Here is a 27,831-nt window from a genome sequence, read left to right on the forward strand (position 1 = left end):
GTTTTTGCACAGAACGGTACTGAGGAATGCCGCAATGTTAACAATGAAGATCTAAATTACTTCTTTGAATATTTGCTATTCAATAAACTCACCATATACAACCCAGTTAAATAGATAGATAGATAGATAGATCGATAGATCGATGGATAGGTGGATAGGTGGATGGATGGACGGACGGACAGAGAGAGAGAGAGAGAGAGAGAAAGAGAGAGAGAGAGAGAGAGAAAGAGAGAGAGAGAGAGAGAGAGAGAGAGAGGTGCATAGTTACTTTTAATTACTAACTTAACCATAACCATGAAATAAATGACTGTATAAAGTTTTCAAATACCAAGCACACATAGCTAAGATTGAAATTTGGGACCTAGAAGCTACAGGCAAATACAGCCTGCCTTCCAAGCAAACTAGAAACACACATTTGAATACTTTTTCTTTGGCCTACATAGCTGCTGGGCTGTACTCAAGTTGGGAAAGAGCATATTAGTAGATCTACCTTAAGTCAAAGCCATTCTTTATTTTTGATTCAAACATCCTCACCATTTTGTAATCAACAGCTGATCAGAAAACAGGAATAAGAATATCTTATCCAGTGGACCTTTAAATATTCACACGAAGCTTACATTATAAGTAAGCAAGCAAGCCATTTATAATATTTTAAATAAAGATTCATTTGACTGGATTTTTAAAAGTACAATTTAAAAACTGTTTAAAATTGGCCCAATGTCTACAGCATAAATAAGATCTTGTCCATACCCATGCATATTTATTGAAAAGTAAACTCCGCATTGCACAATACGAGATTTCTAAATCAAGCGTACATAAATATGAAGGCTTTCTTCTTTCAGTAAGAAATCTAACTTCCCATCTCTCTCTGTGCTTGTACATACGCACATGGAGAAATTTGATTCTTGTTCCATTTTGCAATGGCAAAAGGTGGACTGATTCCATGACAAAAAAGTCTTTATAGGTTTTTATAGGTTGCACAAAGGCCTCTTTTACTTGCAAACTAAATTACTGTATTTATTCTAGTGCATAATTTGTAGGCATTCGTGTAAAGGAGATGTATGAATTTCAAATCAGGAAGCCAAATCAGATAATCTCTTGATAACTTAAATTAGCCTTGCATTAAGTGACTCCGAAAATATGCTGCACTTAAGAAACCTTTCTACCCCAGTACCTGGGCTAGAATAGTTTCTTCAATGAAAGAAATACCCTCAGTTTTATCTAGTAAGGAGCTGTCCTATCAAATATTGCAATTCATCAATTCCCAGTGCAGGCAGTTTTCAGAACAAATCAAAACAATTATTTCCTGGCATTCCTAAAGATACGTACTTGGAAGAACATTTGCTACTGATGGGTTTAATAAATTTCCTCTAGTCCCAATTTGCTGCAGAGAATGGAGGGGCATTCAGAATAGAACTGGGAACATATAGGAGGAAAAGAAAGAAAAAAAGAAGCCTAAATCCCATTGCAGAAGCAGGAACTTTAAGCCAATGAAAGCAAAGGACAAGCTCTTTCCATCTGTCAGTTTATTAGTTCCTGGTTTCTAATAATCTTCCCTGCTTTGACCCTGTAAGCGACACAGCAAAGGCACAGAATGCTGGGGCCTGCAGAAGGGGGGAGAGAGCCAAGTGGCAGCTGGTAGTTGGTGCTCCCAAACAAACATGCATGGATGGAAAACAATTATTGGCAGATTAACAGAAGAATGGGAGTCAACTAGGGCCAGGCAATGGTTTCATGCAATCTAAAGCAGTGGCGGCTAACCTTTTCTGGACCGAGTGCTAAAAGCATGCGCAGTAACCTCCAAATACAATGTGTGTATGGCCTCTGTGCATTCACCCCCCCCTACAAATGTGCACATGTCTCTGCAAGTGTGCCCCCCGCGCATACGCAGCGGAGACCCATAGACCAGCTGGCTGGTGAGAGGCGTGCGCGCATGTGCCAGAGGTTCGCTCTCACGGATCTAAAGCAACTGGCTATGTACTCATTTCTTCAAGGCTGACCTTTGGCTGTTTTTTCTCAGAGGGTGCCAGAGAGGGTCAGAGTATATGGGGCGAGGGTCAGGCAGTAACATTCAAGACACTCAGAACGAGCAGATTTAGTTGTCAGCTCCCAGCAAGCAAAGAATTACACGGATCAGACCCTAGAGAAAGCTCCTTCCCTTGATTTAAGGATCCCAACTAGCACTCAAGATGTTTATTTGACATAGAAATTTTGAAAGAGTAACTATGGGGAGATTATTTTGCATGACCAGGAGGAGAGACCCTCCTATGAAAGCACTTAGCGCCACCTACTGTCCAAATGTGCTACAGGCCAAAACAGATTGGAGGAAGGCAGTAAATTAAGCCCTTAACTCTCGGCCATGAAACATTCCCAGCGCAGCACATCATTGGAAGCCGATTAAAAAAAATGACGGGGATTGCGTATCACAGTTTCCGTAATTACTGCTGCCTGTTCCAGTGGGAGAAACGGTGCCAGCTGTCTCAGAAGGCACGGAGCTCTCTGAGCTTTCGCACACAGTCCTAGTGCAAGTGGCAGCAGTCGGGTGGCAAAGAGGTTCTCCTTTGCAAGATCTGGGTAAGGATTCAGTCTTTGGTTCTTGGTACTAGGACTTCTGAGAGTGCCCCAGTGGTAAACCGGGAGGCATAAAGGAAGCCCCAGAATGGCCACAGATGGTTTTCCAGGTTGAATGATTCCGGTGATGCTCAGGAGAGGCAGCAATTGGATGGCTTTGTGCTTCGAGCCTAGGACACAAAGATACAGGGGGATGAGAACAGCGGAGAGGGATAAACGTTTATTTCCTCCCTTCCCTTCTTCGCAATATCATTTCATCATTTACTACAGGAAGGAAGTCTTTGGAGATTCTCAGCTATCCAGGTCATGGTTGTCCCAAAGGTGCTTTTTGCAAGAGGGAACCGGGCTTTCTGGTTTTTCTTTGAAGACGTTTCGCTTCTCTGTTGTAATCATAGGTTTTTAGGCACTGAACACTGGGATAAAATATTACTGGAGGGTGATGTTTTAGCCTAATTGGGTGCTGAATAAAACCTCATTCTTCCTCTATAGAAAGGGAGCAAGAGTCCAGGCTGAGTAAGCAAGCTGCAGAATCCATGACCACATGGAAAATAATTAACTTGATATACAGCATGAGGATAACGTACAGCTAACTTCCATATAAGGAAATATATGCCTTACTCTCATTCCTTTGCTAATCACCAGTAAACACACAATCCAGGAAAAGGCAGTGAATGGAGTTTCCATTAATTATCTATAGGGAAGTCACGAGGAGGTTGCCTTATACAGCGCATGACTGAATGGTAGTTGGGGGATGGCTTAATGTATGTGGCGTTCGCGGATTGGTTATTCTGTACCACTTGTCAGGAAAAGTGAAATACAATAAAAGGAGCGATCTTGATTCAATCGAGGCCGTCTCACAGAGAAAATATTCTCCGTTGCTTCATTTTGATGTGGCAATAATGGCATCCTGTGCCTTCCTAGAGGTCGGCCCACTGGGGAAGGGCAGTTTCCCTTCACTTCCCATCCTTCTCCAGCTCTGAAGCTTCTTGGATGAGAAGCGAAACGTCTTCACAGAAAAACCAGAAAGTTGCTGGTTGCCTCTTGAAAAAAGCACATTTGGGACTACAGCAAAGAAGAAAAAAATAATTCCACAGCACATGGACACCCTTCACTTCTTTCTAGGCTACTACGAGCCGATCCCCAAAGTCTGCGGTCACTCCATTCATAAATGGCTGCAAGCCATTTCAATGCTTTTTCTTCAGATTGTGAGTGTGCATTGCAGATCCTTGTTGAAATCTTCCTGGATTATGCTCATTAAAAGCCCCTCTAAGTTTGGACCTGTAAAGATTCCACTGGAATAAAATAGCACAGGCTCAGTAGAGAGAATTCTGCAGCTTATTTGAGGCATCCTATTCATAATTTAAAGATCCTTTTGCTTTATGTATCAAAAGAGGGTCATACAATTTCAAAATATTTATGCAATACAGTAGAACCCCGACTTATGAGATTAATTGGTGCCGGAAGGAGGCTCGTACGTCGAAAAGCTCATATGATGAAACATTGTTTCCCATAGGAAACAATGGAAAAGCGATTAATGCGTGCAAGCCCGAGGGCGGAGGCGGCGGCTGCGGCTGCGGGGAGTCCAGCGCTGCCTGAGCTGTGAAGGTAAGGGCCAGGGAAAAGGGAGCCAGGCTGCTTTTTCTTTCCCGGGGGAGCGGGCGGGAAGGGCGAAGCCTCTAGGCTGATCTTTGCGGGTGGAAAGTGTGGGATCAGGCAGGGCGTAAGGCGGAAAGCCTCATTTTTTTGAGGGGAAAAGACGTCGGCTGAGGGGGTGCCCGGTGCTTCCCGGCGAGGAGGAGGAGGAGCTGGGCTCCGGAGGGGTGCACGGGGAAGGGCTTGAGCCGCCGCCTTCTCCTTTTCTGCTGCTGTTGTTTCTCGCCGCAGCCTCGCGTGCTGCTTATCCCTCGCTGAGGCGAGAGAGCCGCAGGGCAAACAGCCGGCACCGGGCACAGCATTTTGCGAGGGAAGCCACCGACGCAGCAGGAAAGGAGAAGGCGGCGGCTCAAGCCCTTCCCCGTGCGCCCCTCCGGAGCCCAGCTCCTCCTCCTCCTCGCCGGGAAGCACCGGGCACCCCTCAGCCGATGTCTTTTCCCCTCAAAAAAATGGGCAGCACTACCGCCGCCGCCGCCGCGGGGAGAGGCGGGCATGTGGGCTGGCGGCATTGGGCTTGGTGGAAAGTCCGGGGGCAGCTCCAGCGACTCCCCTCCCATGGCTGCTGTTGAGGCGGCAGCGGCGTCCGCCTCCGGCGCGCGGCTCTCCATTCTTCTCTTTCCCCCTCTCGGGCTCCGAATGCGGCGGCGGGAAGAGGAAACGAGGCGCAAGGCAGCGCGTCTGCAGGAACGGGTGGTGGGGCGCCGTTGTTGTCCTCACGGCGCAAAGCCACACAGTCCCGGATCGCTTGCTTCCCCGGCCAGCAAGCCGGCTGCCTGGGAAAGCGTTTTTCAAATGCGCTGCTTTCCCAGGCAGCCGGCTTGCTGGCCGGGGAAGCAAGCGATCCGGGACTGTGTGGCTTTGCGCCGTGAGGACAACAACGGCGCCCCACCACCCGTTCCTGCAGACGCGCTGCCTTGCGCCTCGTTTCCTCTTCCTGCCGCCGCATTCGGAGCCCGAGAGGGGGAAAGAGAAGAATGGAGAGAGAGCCGCGCGCCGGAGACGGACGCCGCTGCCGCCTCAACAGCAGCCACGGGAGGGGAGTCGCTGGAGCTGCCCCCGGACTTTCCACCAAGCCCAATGCCACCAGCCCACATGCCCGCCTCTCCCCGCGGCGGCAGCGGTGGTAGTGCTGCCCAGCGCTCTGGCGTTGTCCGGGCTTCTCCCGCCACGCGCAGCCCAGCAGCTCGCTCCGGCTGGCGGCGGCGGAGGAAGGCGAATGCGGCTTAGAAGCTGGGAGGGGGCAAAACGTCTTTGGCCACTTAGCTTTTCCTCCGAAAGGAAAGCGTGGAGGCTGCCTCTCTCCTCCCATATTCCGCCCCCCTCCCAGCTTCCAAGCCGCATTCGCCTTTCTCCGCCGCCGCCAGCATCCAGCTCTTCCTCCGCTTCTTGCTTCTCTACAAAATGACAGCCGGGCGGAGCCTGGCGGCGGCGGAGAAAGGCAAATGCGGCTTGGAAGCTGGGAGGGGGGCGGAATATGGGAGGAGAGAGGCAGCCTCCACGCTTTCCTTTTGGAGGAAGAGCTAAGTGGCCAAAGACGTTCCGCCCCCCTCCCAGCTTCCAAGCCGCATTCGCCTTCCTCCGCCGCCGCCAGCATCCAGCTCTTCCTCCGCTTCTTGCTTCTCTACAGAATGACAGCTGGGCGGAGCCTGGCAGCAGCGGAAGGAACGCTCGTACCCCGAATTTGGGCTCATAAGTAGAATCAAAATATCTCTCCCCTCCTAGCTCGCATCTCGAAATGCTCGTATATAGAGCAGCTCGTATGTCGAGGTTCTACTGTACGGTTTTTTTGGAGCTGGTTGGGACTATAACTTTATATTTTAAGCACCGTATATTTCAGAGTATAATACACACAGACCCCAAAGAGGCTGAAAATTTGGGTGCGTCTTATGCTCCAAATGTAGCTTTTTTGAAGCATTTTTCCCCAGCCCTAACAAGGTGTTAAGGATTTTCACAGCTTGCAGGGTTTTTTCACTGCTACTCTGAAGAGGTTTTTTTTCAGCCCTAAGTCTTTGCAGGCTTGTTTTCATTCCTATTCCCTCTGAAAAAGGTTCTTTCAGCCCTAACCAGGGAATAAAATAATGTGCAGAAGCTGACCAGACTAAGGATGCTAGCCAGATGAATACCTGGTAGACAGATGTTTTCCCCCCTATTTTCTTCCCCCCAAATTGAGGTGTATCTTATATTCCTGTGCATCTTATACTCTGAGAAATATGGTAATCCTATTTAATCAGTTTTTATAGCTCAAAAGTAAATACAACAAAGTTCTGGTACTTGAGACTTTAGTACCTGCTTCTTGTGTTCATCTGAAGCTTTTTTTTGGGGGGGGGGGGGTTATTGAACATACTGTGTTTCCCCGAAAATAAGACACTGTCTTATATTAATTTTTGCTCCAAAAGTTGTGCTAAGTCTTATTTTCAGGAGGTGCCTTATATTTCTCAAATAAGACAAATTCACAGGCAGAAAAGCTGACACCCCCAAAGAAAGTGTACCATATGGTACACTGATTACGGTACGGTACCTGTCAGTATGGCACCCCCACACACAAACGACGGCACTTATATGGTACAACAGTATACTCCCGCTATTGCAGCTTCCGGCCACCAGAGGCACTACAGTCTACGCACTGTAGTGGAGATTGTAATGGTGGTGAGACAGCAGCAGACTGTGTCTGCTGTACTGGACAATACAAAGCGATGGAAGGGGCCAGCAGGGGACGCCACATTATTACGGTACCGCTATGAACAGCTTTGAATGGTACCGTATGTTTTTCCACCGTACCGTATGTAAACTTGACTACGCCTTATTTTCGGGGGATGCCTTATATTAGCAAATTCTGCAAAACCTCTGACATGCTTTACTTTCGGGGTACGTCTTATTTTCAGGGAAACGGGGTACTAGTAGGGACAATTACTTAATAATCACTACTGAATCTGCCAAGAAAAAGCATTTAACAAGTAGGATTTCCAGCCTCCAAAATTTGGTTCAGAAAGAGCTACAGATTGTCCTTCACTTAAGACTGAATTGGAGCCTGGAATTTGTCATAAGCCGTGACAGTGATAAGTTGAGACTCCCACACAGTTGACCTGATTTTACAACCATTTGTACAGCGTTTCTTAAGTGAAGTCTGCCCATTGTTAAGTGCATGCATTCCTAGGGGTGTTTTTTTCTTAAGACACCAGCTAAAAAGCCGGTTTCGGCCCCCCAAAAAGTCCTAAATCGTGTCACGTGACTGTGGAAAGCTGCAACCAGCTTGTCATGTGAATACAGGGTATGTGCCTCTATGATGCTGTTGGAAATAGACGTAAGTACCTTTTTTGTGTGTAGGTGCCTATTGTAACTCTGATTACGAAGTGACTGGTCATTAAGCAAGGACTACCTTTACAGGGTGGCCAAAAGACCAGTTTTTCCAGTTTGAATTCCAACAATTGGATTATTAGCACTTCCCTTGCTGGGATGTAACAGGATACGATATTTGCAAGGTGAATTACATCAGGTTAGGAAGACACTAAAAATTATCAAAAATTGCTCATCTCTTTTACTTGTTGCCGTAGCTGCTGCTGTTGATATTCTTCCTCGCTAGCCGAAAGCGCCCGAGCCAATGCCAGGTCCTCCTCCTCTTGGGTGCTGTTAGAAACAAGATCAACATAGAAACATAGAAGACTGACGGCAGAAAAAGACCTCATGGTCCATCTAGTCTGCCCTTATACTATTTCCTGTATTTTATCTTAGGATGGATCTATGTTTATCCCAGGCATGTTTAAATTCAGTTACTGTGGATTGACCAACCACGTCTGCTGGAGGTTTGTTCCAAGGATCTACTACTCTTTCAGTAAAATAATATTTTTTCATGTTGCTTTTGATCTTTCCCCCAACTAACTTCAGATTGTGTCCCCTTGTTCTTGTGTTCACTTTCCTATTAAAAACACTTTCCTCCTGGACCTTATTTAATCCTTTAACATATTTAAATGTTTCAATCATGTCCCCCCTTTCCCTTCCGTCCTCCAGACTATACAGATTGAGTTCATTAAGTCTTTCCTGATACGTTTTATGCTTAAGGCCTTCCACCATTCTTGTAGCCCGTCTTTGGACCTGTTCAATTTTGTCAATATCTTTTTGTAGGTGAGGTCTCCAGAACTGAACACAGTATTCCAAATGTGGTCTCACCAGCGCTCTATATAGCGGGATCACAATCTCCCTCTTCCTGCTTGTTATACCTCTAGCTATGCAGCCAAGCATCCTACTTGCTTTTCCATGAACTGGAGAGCCTGTGTAATTCATATTTCCCTCTCCCTGACATACTCCTCTCGCCACTGGCAGATTGGGTGATCTTTAAATGGAGAATCTTTAAGTTTATTGTTCAGAAGGCCTGATTAGCAAAGAGTGCTTTGAATAGTCAACTTCAACCAAGCGGGGATTGCTGCTCCCACTGCTACCGGTGCGCGGCATGCACAGCTTTGTGTCTCCGGCGTGCATGTGCATCCGAGTGAGATTTTGCTTCTGCGCATGGCAGGAAGCAAAATCTCATGAGGGGATACAAGCAAAATCTTGCTCAGACGCACATATGCAAAGCTGCGCGTGCAGCTCAATTTTTGCTACGGAGTCTACGGAGAGGGGCGGCATACAAATTTAACAAATAAATAAATTTAATAAATAAGTAAATAAATTTAATAAATAAGTAAATAAATTTAATAAATAAATAAATAAATTTAATAAATAAATAAATTTAATAAATAAATAAATTTAATAAATAAATAAATAAATTTAATAAATAAATAAATTTAACAAATAAATAAATTTAATAAATAAATAAATAAATTTAACAAATAAATAAATTTAATAAATAAATAAATAAATTTAACAAATAAATAAATAAATTTAATAAATAAATAAAATAAATAAATAAATAAATTTAACAAATAAATAAATTTAATAAATAAATAAATAAATTTAATTAATAAATAAATAAATTTAATTAATTAATAAATAAATTTAATTAATAAATAAATAAATTTAATAAATAAATAAATACCTGTGCTACCTATGGTGTGAGTGATTTCAGTAATTTTTTGCTTCTGCGCAAGCTCAGAAGCAAAAAAAACCCCAATCACTGAAATCTCTCTCTCGCGCGCGTATCTGTACTGGTAGCAACCCGCTACTGCCTTCAACCCTATGGTTTAGAAAGAGAGAACTGGACTTGATCTCAATAGATCTGCATTGGATCAGAGGCAATCTACTGCTGCATAATTTGAGCACAGCTGTCTTAGACCAGGTGTAGGCAAAGTCGGCTCTTCTATGACTTGTGGACTTCAACTCCCAGAATTCCTGAGCTAACATGAATGGCTCAGGAATTCTGGGAGTTGAAGTCCACATGTCATAGAAGAGCCGACTTTTCCTACCTCTCTCTTAGAGGTTTCCATCTCTCTCTCACCCCAGTATAACTTCTCGGCAAGTTGCCTGGCAAGGTAGTACAGTAAAAAGAGAATATCTGTAGCTCAGCATTGAAATGAGGGGTCCTTGACACTCTCTCTCAACTTGGTTGTTTTTTTGCAGATTTTTCATTACCCAAATTGTGTAAAAGGATCAGTGCTAGTCAGACTAGAACTGATCGTGTTTCTTAGTTTGGGTAAAGAAACACCTGCAATAAAACAGCAACGCTCAGAGAGCAGCCTTCATGGCAGTATAACTCTGTTGGTTCCTACTGGCTCTCAGTACCTGCAGCGTTGTGGCTGGATGGCTGCTGTTTCTGCCAGAGACATCTCCAAGGCTCTCTGTAACGCTTCCTCTTCACTCTGGAACAAAGCACAAAAGCAGAATTAGCCTGAGGGAAACCAAAAATCCTCAGCACTTGTAGGGTCAAGCTACTTACAGGATTTTTGCCTCATAATTCCCAGCGGGCCCACAGGGTTGGCCTTCTCCAAATCCCATCAGCCAAACAATGCCGACTGGCAGGATTATTATTATTATTATTATTATTATTAATTAGATTTGTATGCCGCCCCTCTCCATAGACTCGGGGCGGCTCACAACAGTGATAAAAACAATACAATGGTAACAAATCTAATAATTAAAATCTAAAATAAGAGTTTTACATTACAAAGTCTAAAAAGAAAACCCCCCAATATATAAAATACATACACACAGTCATATCATGCACAAAACTACATAGGCAAGGGGGAGATGTCTCAGTTCCCCCAAGCCTGATGACAGAGGTGGGTTTTAAGGAGTTTACGAAAGGCAAGGAGGGTGGGGGCAGTCCTAATCTCTGGGGGGAGTTGATTCCAGAGGGTAGGAGCCGCCACAGAGAAGGCTCTTCCCCTGGGTCCCGCCAGACGACATTGTTTAGTCGATGGGACCTGGAGAAGATCAACTCTGTGGGACCTAACCGGCCACTGGGATTCGTGCGGCAGAAGGTGGTCTCGCAGATATCCTGGTCCGGTGCCATGAAGGGCTTTATAGGTCATAACCAACACTTTGAATTGTAGGAGCACCATGTGGGAGGGCCTTCTCTGTGGTGGCTCCGGTTCTTTGGAACCAGCTACCTCCAGAGATTCATACAGCCCCCACTCTCCTGGCCTTCTGGAAAGCTATGAAAACCTGGCTCTGTCGGCATGCCTGGGGCCGTTGAGTAATCAGATGGTTTACTAACTCCAGCCTAGAAGTAACAAATGCTTTTATCTTAGGGGTTTTAAATTATTTTTATATCATTCTTACTTGTCGTTCACCACCCAGAGTCTGCAAGGAGTTGGGCGGCTTATATATTTAATAAATTAAATTAAATTGTACATGGCTGGGCACATTTCAAGGATCTGGGACTTGAATTGTGCCATTGTTCTATTTTTCTCCTTCATGTGCGATGGATTTTGTATGCGCGGAGAAAATAAAACAGATCAAAATACCAGACAATATCTTCAAGATACCAGATCAAGAAGTTACTAATGAATCCATACCAGCAACTGCCAATATGAGGCATGACAAAAATAATAATAATGCTGGAACTCCCTACTCTCCATTGACTTTCAACTCTCTAGCTCCTGTTCCCCCATTCTTTGGGTGTGTGCTTAGGGGAAGGTGTTGGAAAAAGAGCCTGCTACATGAGGCAGATTATTTGCTTATCTGACTTCTATCCTGCCTTCCGTTCAGGAAGTCTCCATCCCATAGCATCCCTCTTCCCGTTTTCATCATTAACAATTCTGTGCTGTAAAGTAGGTGAGGAAGAGGAGAATAACTGGCTCAAAATCACCAATCAAAATTTCACAGCTGACAGGAGCCTTCAGCCTGGGGTGGGATATTGGTCAATTAATGGGAAGGCTGAAGGAGGATCAGGAGATAAACCATGACCAGTTGGTTTCTCATGTGAATTGATGGTGACCTATTGTTTTTTTCTAAGCCTGCACTGCAACTATAACACCACATTATTGTCTGGATATATGCAGAGCTACGCAGGAGAACTAGATAAGATACCAGAATATAATGTGGCAATTAAGGAACCAGATAAATGATGAAGATACATTTGTAGAAAACAGTAGTATTAATTTTCAGAGCAAAATATCTTCTGCCTCAGTCTTCTATGTACAGGAACTTACATTTCCCCCCAGCGTATATCGTTTTATGTATAGTATGCTTGCATTGAATGGTTTTAAATTAATGGGTTTTTAGATACTTTTTAAATATTAGATTTGTTTATTATGTACTGTTTTATTATTGTTGTGAGCCGCCCCGAGTCTATGGAGAGGGGCGGCATACAAATCTAATAAATAAGTAAGTAAGTAAGTAAGTAAGTAAGTAAGTAAGTAAGTAAGTAAGTAAGTAAGTAAGTAAATAAATAAATAAATTTTCTTTAGCTATACAGTATTCAGCTCACTTACAAGTAGAAACTAAACCAATCTAGGTTTCTAGTAGATACTAAAACAATCCAGGTTTCTTCGTATCACTGCTACTACTCTACTCAATATTTAACTCATGCTCAAACTGATCCAGCCAGCCAATTAACAACCACCACCATCAACAGCAACAACAGCAGACAGAATAATCATGGTGAACTTGATTTGCATCTTATAATGCTCTGACCCAATCAGGTTGCAGGACACACCCTATGACTCAGCATTAGCATGCTTACATTCTACCTTTTACCTTATATGGTAATGCAATGAAATATCAGCCTGGATTGCTAATCCTGATAATTATCTAAGATGAGATAACAATTATCCTCTTTGGCAGCCATTCAACTAATGAGGGAATATATCATCCTTCTACCGCACGAATCCCAGCGGCCGATAAGGTCCCACAGAGTTGGCCTTCTCCGGGTCCCGTCGACCAAACAATGTCGTTTGGCGGGGCCCAGGGGAAGAGCCTTCTCTGTGGCGGCCCCGGCCCTCTGGAATCAACTCCCCCCAGAGATTAGAACGGCCCCCACCCTCCTTGTCTTTCGCAAACTACTCAAGACCCACCTTTGTCGCCAGGCATGGAGGAGTTAAGATATTCCTTTCCCTAGGCCATTACAAGTTATGCATGGTATGTTTGTCTGTATGTTTGGTTTTTATAATTAGGGTTTTTAGTTGTTTTATTAAATTGGATTGTTACATGTTGTTTTTACCATTATTGTTAGCCGCCCTGAGTCTCCGGAGAGGGGCGGCATACAAATCCAATAAATAGATAGATAGATAGATAGATAGATAGATAGATAGATAGATAGATAGGTAGGTAGGTAGGTAGGTAGGTAGGTAGGTATCTTAACTTATGCATTACATGCAGTACACTGAGTAGACTTACCAAACCGTTCTGCAGAGCAACAACAGGTACAGTTGGGCTTTGTGGCTGTGGTGCTCTTACTGTCTCACTTGGTCTGTGCGTAAAGAGAAAAAAAGCTAGCTGCCAAATACATGAAGTTGGCTAATCCTAAAATTGCTAACACAAATGCTCTCAGGAGGTTCTTATGTCCCCAGAGGAGAACTGTGAATTGCCAAACTGGGATCCATTTTTTATAACATCTTTAGCACCAACCAGGATATCAGACTGAGGATAAGATGAAACAAATAACATCATTCTGAGGACCAGAAAACACTTCCATTGCTACTTGGTTCTTTTTCCTCAGACACTAATACACTCAAGCAAGGGAATTCTCATGGTTTTTCCCGTTTTGTGATCCACTGGCATTACTTATTCACGCAATCACGCACTGACATGTACTTTCCCCAGCTCAAAGTCTATTTGGCTGGAATGGAGGGTTGTGTTCCAAAATAATTGAGTTGGGATGTTCACAAAGAATGCTCACTCGGTGTGATATCTCTGGAGAATTATGGCTCCCATCCATTTATACCTTCCAACAAAGCTTGGCCAATCCCCATTTTTCCCCTCTCATTTCCTAATACTATTTCACCAGAATGCTATTGTGCAATCTAGCTGACACGGAGAACTATAATTTATTGTATCTTACTCAAACCATTCTGGTATTCTTCCACATGTTACGTAAGGTGAAAGCTATCTGAGCAAGCCTTTCTTCCTGGCTTACATAGAAACATAGAAGATTGACGGCACAAAAAACCCTCATGGTCCATCTAGTCTGCCCTTATACTATTTCCTGTATTTTATCTTAGGATGGATATATGTTTATCCCAGGCATGTTTAAATTCAGTTACTGTGGATTGACCAACCACGTCTGCTGGAAGTTTGTTCCAAGGATCTACTACTCTTTCAGTAAAATAATATTTTCTCACGTTGTTTCTGATCTTTTCCCCAACTAACTTCAGATTGTGCCCCCTTGTTCTTGTGTTCACTTTCCTATTAAAAACACTTCTGAACCTTATTTAACGCTTTAGCATATTTAAACTTCAAGGAAAGGCAAATGGGTCGGGTGAGGCATACTTTGAATAAATCTCACGTGTTCCATCTTTTGTATATATCCAAAGAGACCAATGCTTCATAAAAAGAGGCATGATGGTCACTACAGCAGAGTACAAACTGATAGGCATTATATGCCTCATCCTTCCGAGGTGGGTAAAATGACGACCTGGATTATGGGGGCAATATGCTGGCTCTGTTAAAAAGTGCTATTGCTAATATGTTGTAAGCCGCCCTGAGTCTAAGGAGAAGGGCGGCATAAAAATCGAATAAATAAATAAATAAAATATGCTACTGATAGGCATTATATGCTACTGATAGCATACCAACATCAACATTCTGACACATGGTTATACTCGGTTATCATATGTTAATAGTGGTGCAAGAATAAATGGTAAACTGTCCTCTTTATGTCCTTAAAAAGTATCTGGAAGATAGCGTGCTGTCTGCTCAACCCATAAACAGAACTTATAGAAACTGATAAAGACAAGAAAGCATCCATATTCAGGTTATGACTGTACCTGCTGGAAGTTGGTTGGCTGACACGAGACCTCATGGCTGCGGCGCTAGATGTAGTGTTTACAGGTTCTTTGGCAGACTTTTGAGCCCTGGCAATGGCAGCATTCCTGGAACCAGAAATAAACCCCTAGTTATCAGCATCAGCCCATCCTTGCCTCACACGACCCTTTTGCCTTTCCTCGAAATGAATCAAAATCCACTTCGTGACTCTTTCAGGCAGCCATGTTAAGCCTCACTCTTTAGTTTGAAAGTCGGCTGGGTGCATTTCAGAGAGAGGAACTCCTCCCTCTGGCCCCAGCCAGGTCTCAGTCACACATGCCAGGTGGGCCTCCTCATCCATGGAAGTGATGTGCCGGTGCCTGGAGGCTGTTGGGGCCTGGATGGGTGTCAACAAACTCAAACTCAACCCAGACAAGACGAAGTGGCTGTGGGTCTTGCCTCCCAAGGACAATTCCATCTGTCTGTCCATCACCCTGGGGGGGAATCATTGACCCCCTCAGAGAGGGTCCGCAACTTGGGCGTCCTCCTCGATCCACAGCTCACATTAGAGAACCATCTTTCAGCTGTGGCGAGGGGGACGTTTGCCCAGGTTCGCCTGGTGCACCAGTTGCGGCCCTATTTGGACTGGGAGTCACTGCTCACAGTCACTCATGCTCTCATCACCTCGAGGCTCGACTACTGTAACACTCTCTACATGGGGCTACTCTTGAAAAGTGTTCAGAAACTTCAGATCGTGCAGAATGCAGCTGCGAGAGCTATCATGGGCTTTCCTAAATATGCCCATGCTACACCAACACTCCGCAGTCTGCATTGGTTGCCGATCAGTTTCCAGTCACAATTCAAAGTGTTGGTTATGACCTATAAAGCCCTTCATGGCACCGGACCAGATTATCTCCGGGACCGCCTTCTGCTGCACGAATCCCAGTGACCGGTTAGGTCCCACAGAGTGGGTCTTCTCCGGGTCCCGACCTTTACAATTTCATGCATGGTATGTCTGTATGTATGTTTGGTTTTTTGTATTAATGGGTTTTTTAATCATTTTTAGTATTTATTGGATTATTATTATACATTGTTTTATTACTGTTGTTAGCCGCCCCAAGTCTCCGGAGAGGGGCGGCATACAAATCCAATAAATAAAATAAAACAAACAAACAAACAAACAAATAAATCCCGAATGAGGGCAGCTTTATTTATAACCGACCTGGCATTAAGCAGAAACAGTGTGAGCCCGGGGTCCGGATTTCGCCTGTTCACCAGTACCCTGGGCTGAGCTCATGGGGCCGGAACAAGGGATCACTTTCAAGCAGCGTGCTCTTGCTCCCCGTGAGCGGCCTACCTTATGTCTCCTGCCATATCTGCCTCTCCCCAGCAAAACCGGAATATTCTGGCCCTCTGCCACCCCAGAGATGGGCTCCCCCACTCCTCCTGCCTCTGCAGCACCAGACAAGCTGACCCTTCCATTCATAACACTCATCCCAACTATGCTCTCCATCACTTCATTCCCAACCATCCATATATCATTCACCCTAATCACTCTCCATCCATTCGTACCCCAGTCAGCCATCATTAAGAATTTATCCCCTTATAAAATCATTAAAACAGCTCTAAACCATCCTCTTCTGTAAATTATCCCCATAAATTAATTAAAAGAACTTCCAACGTTGGAAGTTCCGACTGTAGAGTCTATGGAGAGTCTCAGTCATCCAGGTCATGGTTGTCCTAAAGATGCTTTTTGCAAAAGGCAACTGGAGTTTCTGGTTTTTCTTCGAAGACGTTTCGCTTCTCATCTAAGAAGCCTCTCCAGCTCTGACTGGGTGGCGGGGAATAATAATAATAATAATAATAATAATAATAATAATAATTATTATTATTATTATTAATTAGATTTGTATGCTGGCCCTCTCCGTAGACTCGGGGCGGCTCAGAGCAATAGTAAAAACAATATACAATAACAAATCTAATAATTAAAATATCTAAAAACCCCTCATTTTAAAGCAAGACATACACACAAACATACCATGCATAAACTATATAGGCCAGGGGGAGATGTCTCAATTCCCCCATGCCTGACGGCAGAGGTGGGTTTTAAGGAGTTTAAGAAAGGCAAGGAGGGTGGGGGCGATCCTAATCTCCGGGGAGATCTGGTTCCATAGGCTTGGGGCCACGACAGAGAAGGCTCTTCCCCTGGGTCTCGCCAGACAACATTGTTTAGTTGACGGGACCCGGAGAAGGCCAACTCTCTGGGACCTAACTGGTCGCTGGGATTCGTGCGGCAGAAGCCGGTCCCAGAGATATTCTGGTCCGATGCCATGAAGGGCTTTATAGGTCATAACCAACACTTTGAATTGTGACCAGAAACTGATCAGCAACCAATGCAGACTGCCAAGTATTGGTGTAACATGGCCATATTTAGGAAAGCCCATGATTGCTCTCGCAGCTGCTTTCTGCATGATCTGAAGTTTCCGAACACTCTTCAAAGGTAGCCCCGTATAGAGAGCATTACAGTAGTCGAACCTCGAGATGATGAGGGCATGATGAGGGAATGGAATCCTCTCAGAGCTGAAGAAGTTTCTTGGATGAAAAGCGAAACATCTTCAAGAAAAGCCAGATAGTCCAGTTGCCTCTAGGTCAAACTGTAGGGATAATTAGGCCAAGAAACAACGTTACTGAGATTTTAGAAGGATGTGAGGAAGACAGGCTGTTGCCTTGCAATCTCAATTGCTTTTATAGAACTGCCAGAAAATGGTGGAAACACAGATGGGGTTGGTACCACTGTTATACAATTGTAACTAGTAAAATTCTCCGTCCTGCCTTTACCCGGCTTTGGAGAGTGAACACCCCGTCCCACCGCAGTCATGGTCCAGGGGATGCCGGTGTTTGAGGCAGAAGTTGCCATGACATTGGTCACAGAGCACCTTCATCATTTCTCGTTGTTTGCAGCCTGGACGCTGACACCTGTTGGTGAAGATCTAGGAAAAGATGAGTTTGAATCAGAGTTAATGGTTATAAGAAAGTGAGGCTTGTGCAAACCTTATATCCACATACATTATGTTATGGCTGTAAACTTAGTTGAAACCCCTGGACTCCCAGCTGCTCAACTCACAATTCAACTGCAAAAACCTCCAATTCCTGCAGTCTACTTACTCACTAGGAGCAATTGTGGAGTGCAAGTAGGTAAATCTCAAAATTGGTGGTTATTCTGATACTCTGTGGCGGCCTCGACTCTCTGGAACCAACTCCCCCCAGAGATTAGAACTGCCCCTACTCTCCTTGCCTTTCGTAAGCTCCTTAAAACCCACCTTTGTCGTCAGGCATGGGGGAACTGAGACATCTCCCCCTGGGCTTATACAATTTATGCATGGTATGTTTGTATGTATGTTTGTTTAGTAAATGGGGTTTTTTAAATCAAACCGGGGTTTTTTAAATATCTTAAATTATATTTGGATTTGTTATAAATTGTCTTTATTCTGTTGTGAGCCGCCCCGAGTCTGCGGAGAGGGGTGGCATACAAATCTAAATAATAAATAAATAATAAATAAAGATGTCATTATTTGGCTGCCAACGGCCATTACAAAGCTGTCCATGCTCCTTCAAGGATATTTACTCTATCATAGATTCTTACCAGAAACCACTTGCTCATAATTATCTTGACTGTGTGTCTGAAACTTTACAGAGAATTTGACTTTAGCATTATCTACATTAATGTAAGAGGCTTTCCTACACTTGGATGTGAGTTTTTTAAGGCAAAATATAACTTCTGGACTTCTCTCTGGTTTATTTATTTATTTATTTATTTATTTATTGGATTTGTATGCTGCCCCTCTCCGCAGACTCGGGGCGGCTAACAACAGCAATAAAACAGCATATAATAATAATCCAATACTAAAACAGTTAAAAACCCCTTATTATAAAACCAAACATACGTACAGACATACCATGCATAAAATTGTAAAGGCCTAGGGGGAAAGAGTATCTCAATTTCCCCCATGCCTGGCGGAAGAGGTGGGTTTTAAGCAGCTTACGAAAGGCAAGGAGGGTGGGGGCAATTCTAATCTCTGGCGGGGGAGTTGGTTCCAGAGGGCCAGGGCCGCCACAGAGAAGGCTCTTCCCCATGGGTCCCGCCAAGCGACATTGTTTAGTTGACGGGACCCGGAGAAGACCCCCTCTGTGGGACCTAACTGGTCGCTGGGATTCGTGCAGCAGAAGGCGGTCCCTGAGATAATCTGGTTCGGTGCCATGAAGGGCTTTATAGGTCATAACCAACACTTGGTTGAGAGAAACATGTCAACATCTCCAGGAATCTGATTACCAAACTGTGCTGATTCAATCCTAGAACATCTGTACTGGCCCATGATTCAGTTTTTGATATATATTGGATTCTGGTAGCTCCCTTTGAGATACAATAAAAAGTGCTTTAGTGCCTTACCTTTCTCTTACGCTGTGCTGGGTCTGATTTGCAGTCTTGATCTATGTGGGCTCCCACCACAATATCAGGCATTTCTCCTCGCTTCACAGGGATGGGTGTACTGCACAGGGGACAAACAGGAACCTGCACATCCTAGGAAGATGATAAGAGATTGGGTGACATGTATCCTTGATTCATGCTTCAAACATTTGGTATTGTCATATTCTATTACTGTAATAAAATTACCAATCAAAAAAATCAGTTAACCTGGCTAAATTTGCTCTTGACAAATGTGTGCTGATTTCAGGTAGTAGACTCAAACTCAACCCGGATAAGACGGAGTGGCTGTGGGTTCTACCTCCCATGGACAATCCCATCTGTCCATCCCTAACCCTGGGGGGGGATTATTGACCCCCTCAGAGAGTGTACACAACCTGGGCATCCTCCTCAATCCACAGCTCACATTAGAGAACCATCTTTCAGCTGTGGCGAGGGGGACGTTTGCCCAGGTTCGCCTGGTGCACCAGTTGCGGCCCTATCTAGATCGGGAGTCACTGCTCACAGTCACTCATGCCCTCATCACCTCGAGGTTCAACTACTGTAATGCTCTCTACATGGGGCTACCTTTGAAAAGTGTTCAGAAACTTCAGAAAGTGCAGAATGCATCTGCGAGAGCAATCATGGGCTTCCCCAGGTATGCCCATGTTACACCAACACTCCGCAGTCTGCATTGGTTGCCGATAAATTTCCGGGCACAATTCAAAGTGTTGGTTATGACCTATAAAGCCCTTCATGGCATCGGACCAGAATACCTCCAGGACCGCCTTCTGCCGCACGAATCCCAGCGACCGATTAGGTCCCACAGAGTTGGCCTTCTCTGGGTCCCGTCGACTAAACCAGTATTTTTCAACCAGTGTGCCGTGGCACACTAGTGTGGCACGAGACATGATCAGGTGTGCCGCGAAGCTCAGAGAAAGAAAACAAGAGAGAAAGCAAGAGAGAGAAAGAAAGCAAGAGAGAGAAAAGCAAGAGAGAGAAAGAAAGAAAGAAAGAAAGAAAGAGAGAAAGAGAACAAGAGAGAAAGAAAGCAAGAGAGAGGGCAAGAGAAAGAAAGCAAGAGAGAGAGAGAGAAAGAGAGGGAGGGAAGGTGGGAGAGAGAAAGATATAGAGGGAAGTAGGGAGGGAGAGAGAAAAAGAGCAATAAAGAGGAGAGAAAGAAAGAGGGATGGAGAGAGAGAGGAAAAAAAAGAGGGAGAGGGAGAGAGAAATAGAGCGAAAGGGAGGAAGAGAGAATTTTTTTGTCCAAACTTTTTTTAGCCCCCGCCCCACTCAATGTGCCCCATGGTTTTGTAAATGTAAAAAATGTGCCGCGGCTCAAAAAAGGTTGAAAATCACTGGACTAAACAATGTTGTTTGGCGAGGCCCAGGGGAAGAGCCTTCTCTGTGGCGGGCCCGACCCTCAGGAACCAGCTCCTCCCTGAGATTAGAACTGCCCCCACCCTCCTTGCCTTTCGAAAACTCCTTAAAACCCACCTCTGCCGTCAGGCATGGGGGAACTGAAATAACTTCCCCAGGCCTATACTGTTTATGTATGGTATGTTGTGTGTATGTTTTCTTAAATTATGGGTTTTTAGTTTTAGCTATTAGATTTTTATTGTACATTGTTTTTCTATTACTGTTGTGAGCCGCCCAGAGTCTACGAAGAGGGGCGGCATACAAATTTAATCAATCAATCAATAAGTAAATAAGTAAATAAACAAACAAGCCACATTTCAAATTGCACAACCTTATTTATGCTGCTTCAGCTGAGGTTGAAGAACGAACAGCTTCTATTGAGCAGAGTTTCTACTCTTTTGTGCCTCGCACAAGATAGAATCACTATATTTTATGGGATTAGGAATAATTTGAGCCTCTCCAATTTTACTCACCTTCTTGTATGCTGAGGTGCAGTTATGATGGGCATAGGCAATGTGGTCAGTGCAGAATAGCTGTTCACAAGCATCACATTTCAAAGGAAGGAAGTCTGAGGGCAGGAAACAAGAAGTAATGAAAAGCTGTAAACGTTTTCCCTGCAACTTTTCAAATGATATTCTAGGGATTTTAGTGGATGTCATGGTTGTCAGACTTTACTGCCCGAGTCAAAAAGAGGGCGGGGAAAATATTGACTGACCCCTCGCATCCTGGACACAAACTGTTTCAACTCCTACCCTCAAAACGTCGCTACAGAGCACTACACACCAAGACAACTAGAAACAAGAACAGTTTTTCCTCCCCCGAACGCCATCACTCTGCTAAACAAATAATTCCCTCAACACTGTCAGACTTTCTACTAAATCTGCACTTCTATTCTACTAGTTTTTCTCATCATTCCTATCATCCTTTTTCTCCCTCTTAGGACTGTATGACTGTAACTTGTTGCTTGTATCCTAAGATTTTTATTGATATTGTTTCTTCATTGCTTATTTGACCCCTATGACAATCAATTAAGTGTTGTACCACATGATTCTTGACAAATCTGTTTTCTTTTATGTACGTTGAGAGCATATGCTCCAAGACCAATTCCTTGTGTGTCCAATCACACTTGGCCAATAAAGTTCTATTCTATTCTATTCTTTATTTTAAAAGATACATGTCTTTTAAACAGACAAAAAGATTTGAACACAAAGAAGATACCATGGTAACTAAATTTTGTAAACTGATGACAGATGGAATGACTTGGATAAAAATATAAGAGAAACTGGGGGGGGGGGGAGAACCCAAGCTCAAGATTTTGTTTCCCAACTTTCCCATCAAAAAAAGTCTCATAAAAACAGTCTCTTCAAATACTCCAGACTATATTGTAATATTCAGCAAAAAATAATGACTTATTCACATTTGTTCATACCGGCATGTCTTAAAACAGAACTTGTTTTTTTTAAAAGAATGCAATTAATCCTGGTTTGTTTATCTATTGGATTTATATGTTTGTTAGGAAACATGAGACAGATCATGTCAACAGTATAAAATTGTGACAGACAAGTATTTCAAGTTCCTTGAAATGTTTCAGGAACCAATATTTTTTTAATTCTATAAACTGAGAAGAAATTTTCCTTCAGATATGGAGAAACAGTCCTCCACTTTTACAATATTCAATTATGAACTTATTTCCTAGTAAATATCCCACAATTTCACTCCAAAGAGCTCACTTTTCATATCGAGCAGAATCCTAAAGATCCAAATCTTGGGACGCAACCTCTTGCCAGCAGTTTACTGAATGTTCTAACATTCTATGTCAGAGTTAGGCATAAGATGTCAGCTGGCACTCTGTATGGAATCTCTCAAATTTGAAGTATGCAACAATTCCTAAAGTGTAATGCCTATGTTACATTCTTAAAGTAGAGTGCTCTTCTAAGATGGCCAGGCTTATTTTATTGTTGGGAGTGAAATGAATATAGCAACTTAGAAACATAGAAGACTGACGGCAGAAAAAGACCTCATGGTCCATCTTCCCTTATACTATTTTCTGTATTTTATCTTAGGATGGATATATGTTTATCCCAGGCATGTTTACATTCAGTTACTGTGAATTTATCTACCATGTCTGCTGGAAGTTTGTTCCAAGGATCTACTACTCTTTCAGTAAAATAATATTTTCTCATGTTGCTTTTGATCTTTCCCCCAACTAACTTCAGATTGTGTCCCCTTGTTCTTGTGTCCACTTTCCTATTAAAAACACTTCTCTCCTGGACCTTATTTAACCCTTTAACATATTTAAATGTTTTGATCATGTCCCCCCTTTTCCTTCTGGCCTCCAGACTATACAGAATTGGTTCACAAGACAGAATGCATATCTAATTAAAACAGAAAACAAAGGCTGCTGGTCTGATTTCTTATGGGAATAAAGCTTTTATCTTCACATTAAACATCAAAGCACCTGGGAACTCAAAGCTTTTAGCTGAACATTTGCCAAAAGTGCATCTCCATAGAGAAGGCCCTGCTGATCTCTTTGTTTTTGAAATAATTTCAAATGTCATCACTCAGACATCATTAATGCCGCGACTTTTGTAATATGCTTTACTCCACACAGAGCCATTAGAAGACCTAAGCTACAAAGTACTTGGAGCAATTGTACTAGCAATTAGTACAAAGTATTAGCAAAGTATTAGCAAAACAATGAGGTCAGCCGCCCCCTCCCCCAAATCTCATTCCCAATCCACACATAAGATCAGAATAGAGTTAGAAGGGACATTGTAGGTCTTCTAGTGCAGGGGTCACCAACCTTTCAGACGTCAGGGACCACTAAATTCATAATTTTAAATCCCGCGGGCCACTCATATGATCTGCCTAATGACCGGCTGGTTGGACATGGCCAACTCTGTCACTCACGTTGAGAGTGCCTTGCCAGCGTCTACTCGCCCCTCCCCTGCCAGCCACTCCTTGCCCAAATTCCTTAGGGCAGTGTTTCCCAACCTTGGCAACTTGAAGATATTTGGACTTCAACTCCCAGAATTCCCCAGCCAGCATTTGCTGGCTGGGGAATTCTGGGAGTTGAAGTCCAAATATCTTCAAGTTGCCAAGGTTGGGAAACACTGCCTTAGGGCTACAACAGGAAGCAGTTGTTGGAGCTAACCAGCTACCATGAGAAAAAGTTCAACAGAAGTACCTCACTGGGGACTAGGAGCATAGGCTTTCCAAGCAGAGGGAAGACCTGCAGGAGTGCAAGGCCAGGCATCTACACCTGGAGGCTCAGCGTCAGGGTGAGCTGCTGCCTGGACCGGGGACTGGGGGGGAACGCAATGAGGTAGCGAAAATGGAGCTCCACCCCAGAGCACCCAATTTGCACTGAAAGATGTTGAAAGAAAATGCATAAGCCACGCCCACAGTGTGGCAGTAAAAAATTTGGTAGCCCTTCACTGCTCAGCGGGATGAGGTTGTCAGCCAGTTCCAGGCCATGATGCAGTCCCACTTCCATCAAAGAAGCCATCTGTCTCTTTGCCACTAGCACCGCTTCCCTCCAGTCTTTGCCGAAAGCCCCACACTAGGAGCAGACCCCAAGTCAGAATTTCTGCCCCCACTCCAACCCACACAAACAGAGCCCAAAGGGAGAAACTCTGCAGCAACACAAACGTTCATTGCACGTATCCGTCCCAGGGGGCGTAGTCTTAAGGACCCCCGATTCAGTGCAATATAAAAAATGCAAATAATTTTTCGGCAGACCACCACAATGTTCTACCAGTGGTCCACAGATCACTAGTTGGTGATTGCTGTTCTAGTGCAACCCCTGCTCAAGCAGGAGACCCTGCATCATCTGTCAGTCTCTTCCTAAAAACCCAGAGTGACCAGGAAGCCACAACTTCTGAAGGTAAGCCATTCCACCAGTTAATTGTCCTCATTGTTAGGAAGTTTCTCCTTAATTCCAGGTTGCTTCTCTCCTTGATTAGTTCCCACCCATTGTTTCTTGTCTCGCCCTGTGTTGCTTTTGAGTCATTCTTTGTGAAGTGGACCAGGTGTCCACTCGACTGATTTTTGCAGCCTTGTTTGAAAAGAAACCATCACAAAAACAACATATATGATAGGAAAAAAACATGCTCTAATGAAATAAAAATGAAGATGATTGAAGGTGAGAAATAGAGAGCTCTGTTTCATCACCTTCAATTATCTTCATTAGAAACAACATGTATTTTTTCTATTGCTCTCTGTTTTCTCACCTTCAATCACCTTCATTTTTATTTCATTAGAAAGAATCCTTTTTTCTATCATATATGTTGTTTTTGTGATGGTTTCTTTTCAAATAAGAATTCAATTTCACTTGGTCCACTTGATGAAGAACGACCCTTTTGAAAATAAGTTGACCCCTTCCTCTTTGTGGCAGTCCCTCAAACACTGGAACACTGCCATCATGTCCCCATTTAATCCTTCTTTTTTAATAATTTTTTTTCCAGTTTCCAAATGTACATCTATGCATTTATACATTTTTATCCAATCTACCATGAACCAATATCCTCTTTTCACACCTATTTTATACTGCTATTTATCAGCTGGGGTGGCACAGTGTGTAGAGTGCAGCACTGCACACTACTTCAGCTAACTGCTAGCTGTAGTTCAGCAGTTCAAATCTAACCACGGGCTCAAGGTTGTCTCAGCCTTCCATCCTTCCGAGGTGGGAAAAATGAAGACCCAGATTGTTGGGGGCAATATGCTGACTCTGTAAACCGCTTAGAGAGGACTATAAAAGCACTATGAAGCGGTGTATAAGTCTAAATGCTATTGCTAGTGCTAATGCTATTTTCCCCCTTTCTTTACACTCCCCTTAATCCTTCTTCCGAATCTAAGGAAGTATCTTCTCACACATTTGATAAAAGGAAATGTGATCCATGCAAATTCCCCCAGTCGCCAGACTTGTAAGAAAAACCCAACTTTCCACAATGCATGGGTACAATCTGGATTATAAAGTCACACAGTTCCCACTTGCTGGATTAGAGTGGAAGACACCCAGATTGCCAGCTCCCCCATCCTTAACTATGCATGGCTACTTCAACTAGCTACTCGCTGTAGTTCAGCAGTTCAAATCTCACCACCGGCTCAAGGTTGACTCAATCCTCCACCCTTCTGAGGTGGGTAAAATGAGGACCCAGATTGTTTGGGGCCCCAGCCCTCTGGAATCAGCTCCCCCTTGAGATTCGCACTTGCCTTCCGTAAGAGTCTGAAGACTCACCTATATTGCCAGGCTGGGGACAATTAGGTCTCAACCCTCTGGCCAAGGAAATGAGAGATGTGTTGTATGATTGAACTGGTATGACTGTTTTTAAATGTATTGGATTTTTAGATTGAAATTTTAAATTTAATTAGATTTGCCATTGTATTGTATTGTTATATGCTGTGAGCTGCCCCGAGTCCTGGGAGAAGGGCGGCATACAAATCTAATAAATAAATTGCAACAACCCACTGCAACAACATCACCAAGAAGGCCTCAAGAGTTGTTAATCTAATCCTACGTAGCTTCTGCTCTGGAAATCTCACACTATTTACAGAGCTTACAAAACTTTCACCAATCACCCATCATAGAATACAGCTTATCTGTTTGGAACCCGTACCTCATTTCTGACATTAACACCCTCAAAAATGTCCAAAGATACTTCACCAGAAGAGCCCTTCACTCCTCTACCCGAAACAGAATTCCCTACGAAACTAGACTTACAATCCTGGGTCTTGAAAGCTTAGAACTATGACACCTTAAAAATGATCTAAGTATTGCCCACAAGATCATATGTTGCAATGTCCTGCCTGTCAAAAACTACTTCAGCTTCAACCACAACAACACAAGAGCACACAACAGATTCAAGCTTAATATTAACCGCTCCAAACTTGACTGTAAAAAATACGACTTTAGTAATCGGGTTGTCGAAGCATGGAACTTATTACCGGACTCTGCAGTGTCAATCCCTAACCCCCAACACTTTACCCTTAGACTATCCATGGTTGACCTCTCCAGATTCCTAAGAGGTCATTAAGGGGCGTACATAAGCGCACTAGAGTGCCTTCCGTCCCCTGTCCTATAGTCTCTCCTATATCTCCTATACTATATCTTCTATAACCTTCACTGTGTATTATTGTGTATTGGACAAAATAAATAAATAAAAATAAATAAATAAAATATATGTGCTTATTCTGTAAACCGCTTAGAGAGGGCTGTAAAAGCACTAGGAAGCGGTATATAAGTCTAAATGCTATTGCTATTGCCTCCGATCCCACTATCTCTCTTTCTTGCCCTTCCCAAAACTCCAGCCAAGAGAACAAGAGGAGTGGGGTCTGGTGGGAGGAGGCACCTTCTTCCCCTTCTCGCCCCCACCCCCATTGCTAAAGGCAAATCCTCACCCAGGCGCTTGCAGGAGGGCTCCGTGCAGTGGGCTCCTAGGTCTGGGAACTCCATGAAGCTTCGAACGGGTTCGATCCCGGGAAAGGCGTGGCAGGAAGAACTGTACCTGGTGGGAAGAAGAGACTTTACAACAACCCAGGAAGAAACGCACGGCAAGGGCGGAGGACCTTGATGACCCAGCGGGGATCTGGTGGCAATGCAAAAGATGCTGCCGAGAAACAGCGAGAGGGGAGGGCAGAGAGCCTCAAACACCCAGAAGGGAGAACGGCGCTCGCTTCTAGGAATCTATGCAAGCGGCAAAGGAAGAAAAACGGGAGCGGGCGGGGGGGAAGAGAGAGGGAGAAAGAAAAAAACACTCTAGCCACTCATCCTCACCTTCTCTTCGTCGTAAAACAAGGAAACCTTCGCGTCTTCTGCCCCGCCCACTTCCGATCCCAGCTGCGATGACGTCATGCCACCTCAGGATCTTTTTCGCGTCCAGAGACTTAATCCCTTACTACCCGGTTGAATTTTGGGATTGCCGTATTCCAGCGGCATGCCGGGAAATGTAGTACGGCTGCGAGAGGGGCGAGGTTTCAGCCCCCGAAGACTTCTTCCTTTGGCTTCTTAAGGGCGCGCTAGTAAAGAAACCAATGTTAGGCGACACGGAAGGGCGCGGGGTACGATGGTAGTTGTAGTCATTAGCGGCACAGTTCCAGTCTGTGCTTTTTTCTTTTTTTTTAACGCGAGGAATGAACCGAGAATTCCGTTCGAGGTTCCGGATTGCCCTTTAGGCCTGGAACAGCTATTGGTGGCGTTCTAGTCCCGCCTTAGCCGGAAGTGTCTCTATGGTAACAGCCGGCGGATCGGGTTGGGCCGGAGGGGTTAAGCCAGCGCCTGCCCCGGAGCCGGTAAGTCTGTCGGGGGAGGGCGGGGGGCCTGTAACCGCAGCAGTCTTTGGGTCATGGATCCGTTTTTCCTTCTTCCGCGGGATATTGAATTCCCAGAGCGC

At 44.1% G+C, this 27,831-nt stretch overlaps 2 protein-coding genes across 2 annotated transcripts in view; one reads left to right on the plus strand and one right to left on the minus strand.

Annotated features, from left to right (window-relative positions):
• Window positions 1–491: 491 nt before the first annotated feature.
• ZFAND2B (zinc finger AN1-type containing 2B) lies at window positions 492–27,646 on the minus strand. Its single transcript, XM_070728873.1, has 10 exons — window positions 27,216–27,646; window positions 26,840–26,946; window positions 20,914–21,008; window positions 19,007–19,138; window positions 17,398–17,549; window positions 14,583–14,687; window positions 12,994–13,066; window positions 9,937–10,013; window positions 7,764–7,848; window positions 492–2,741 (listed from the first exon to the last, which is right to left on the minus strand). The coding sequence occupies exons 2-10, from the start codon at window positions 26,892–26,894 to the stop codon at window positions 2,703–2,705; spliced, it is 813 nt and encodes a 270-aa protein (XP_070584974.1). The 5' UTR covers window positions 26,895–26,946; window positions 27,216–27,646; the 3' UTR covers window positions 492–2,702.
• Window positions 27,630–27,831, plus strand: part of TTLL4 (tubulin tyrosine ligase like 4) — a 30,519-nt gene continuing 30,317 nt past the window's right edge. The window contains exon 1 of the mRNA XM_070728860.1: window positions 27,630–27,730. Coding sequence (XP_070584961.1) covers window positions 27,668–27,730 — 63 coding nt within the window. The 5' untranslated portion in view covers window positions 27,630–27,667. The remainder of the gene's footprint in view (window positions 27,731–27,831) is intronic.

Source organism: Erythrolamprus reginae, chromosome 1, assembly GCF_031021105.1.
Source record: "Erythrolamprus reginae isolate rEryReg1 chromosome 1, rEryReg1.hap1, whole genome shotgun sequence".
Taxonomy (NCBI): domain Eukaryota; kingdom Metazoa; phylum Chordata; class Lepidosauria; order Squamata; family Dipsadidae; genus Erythrolamprus; species Erythrolamprus reginae.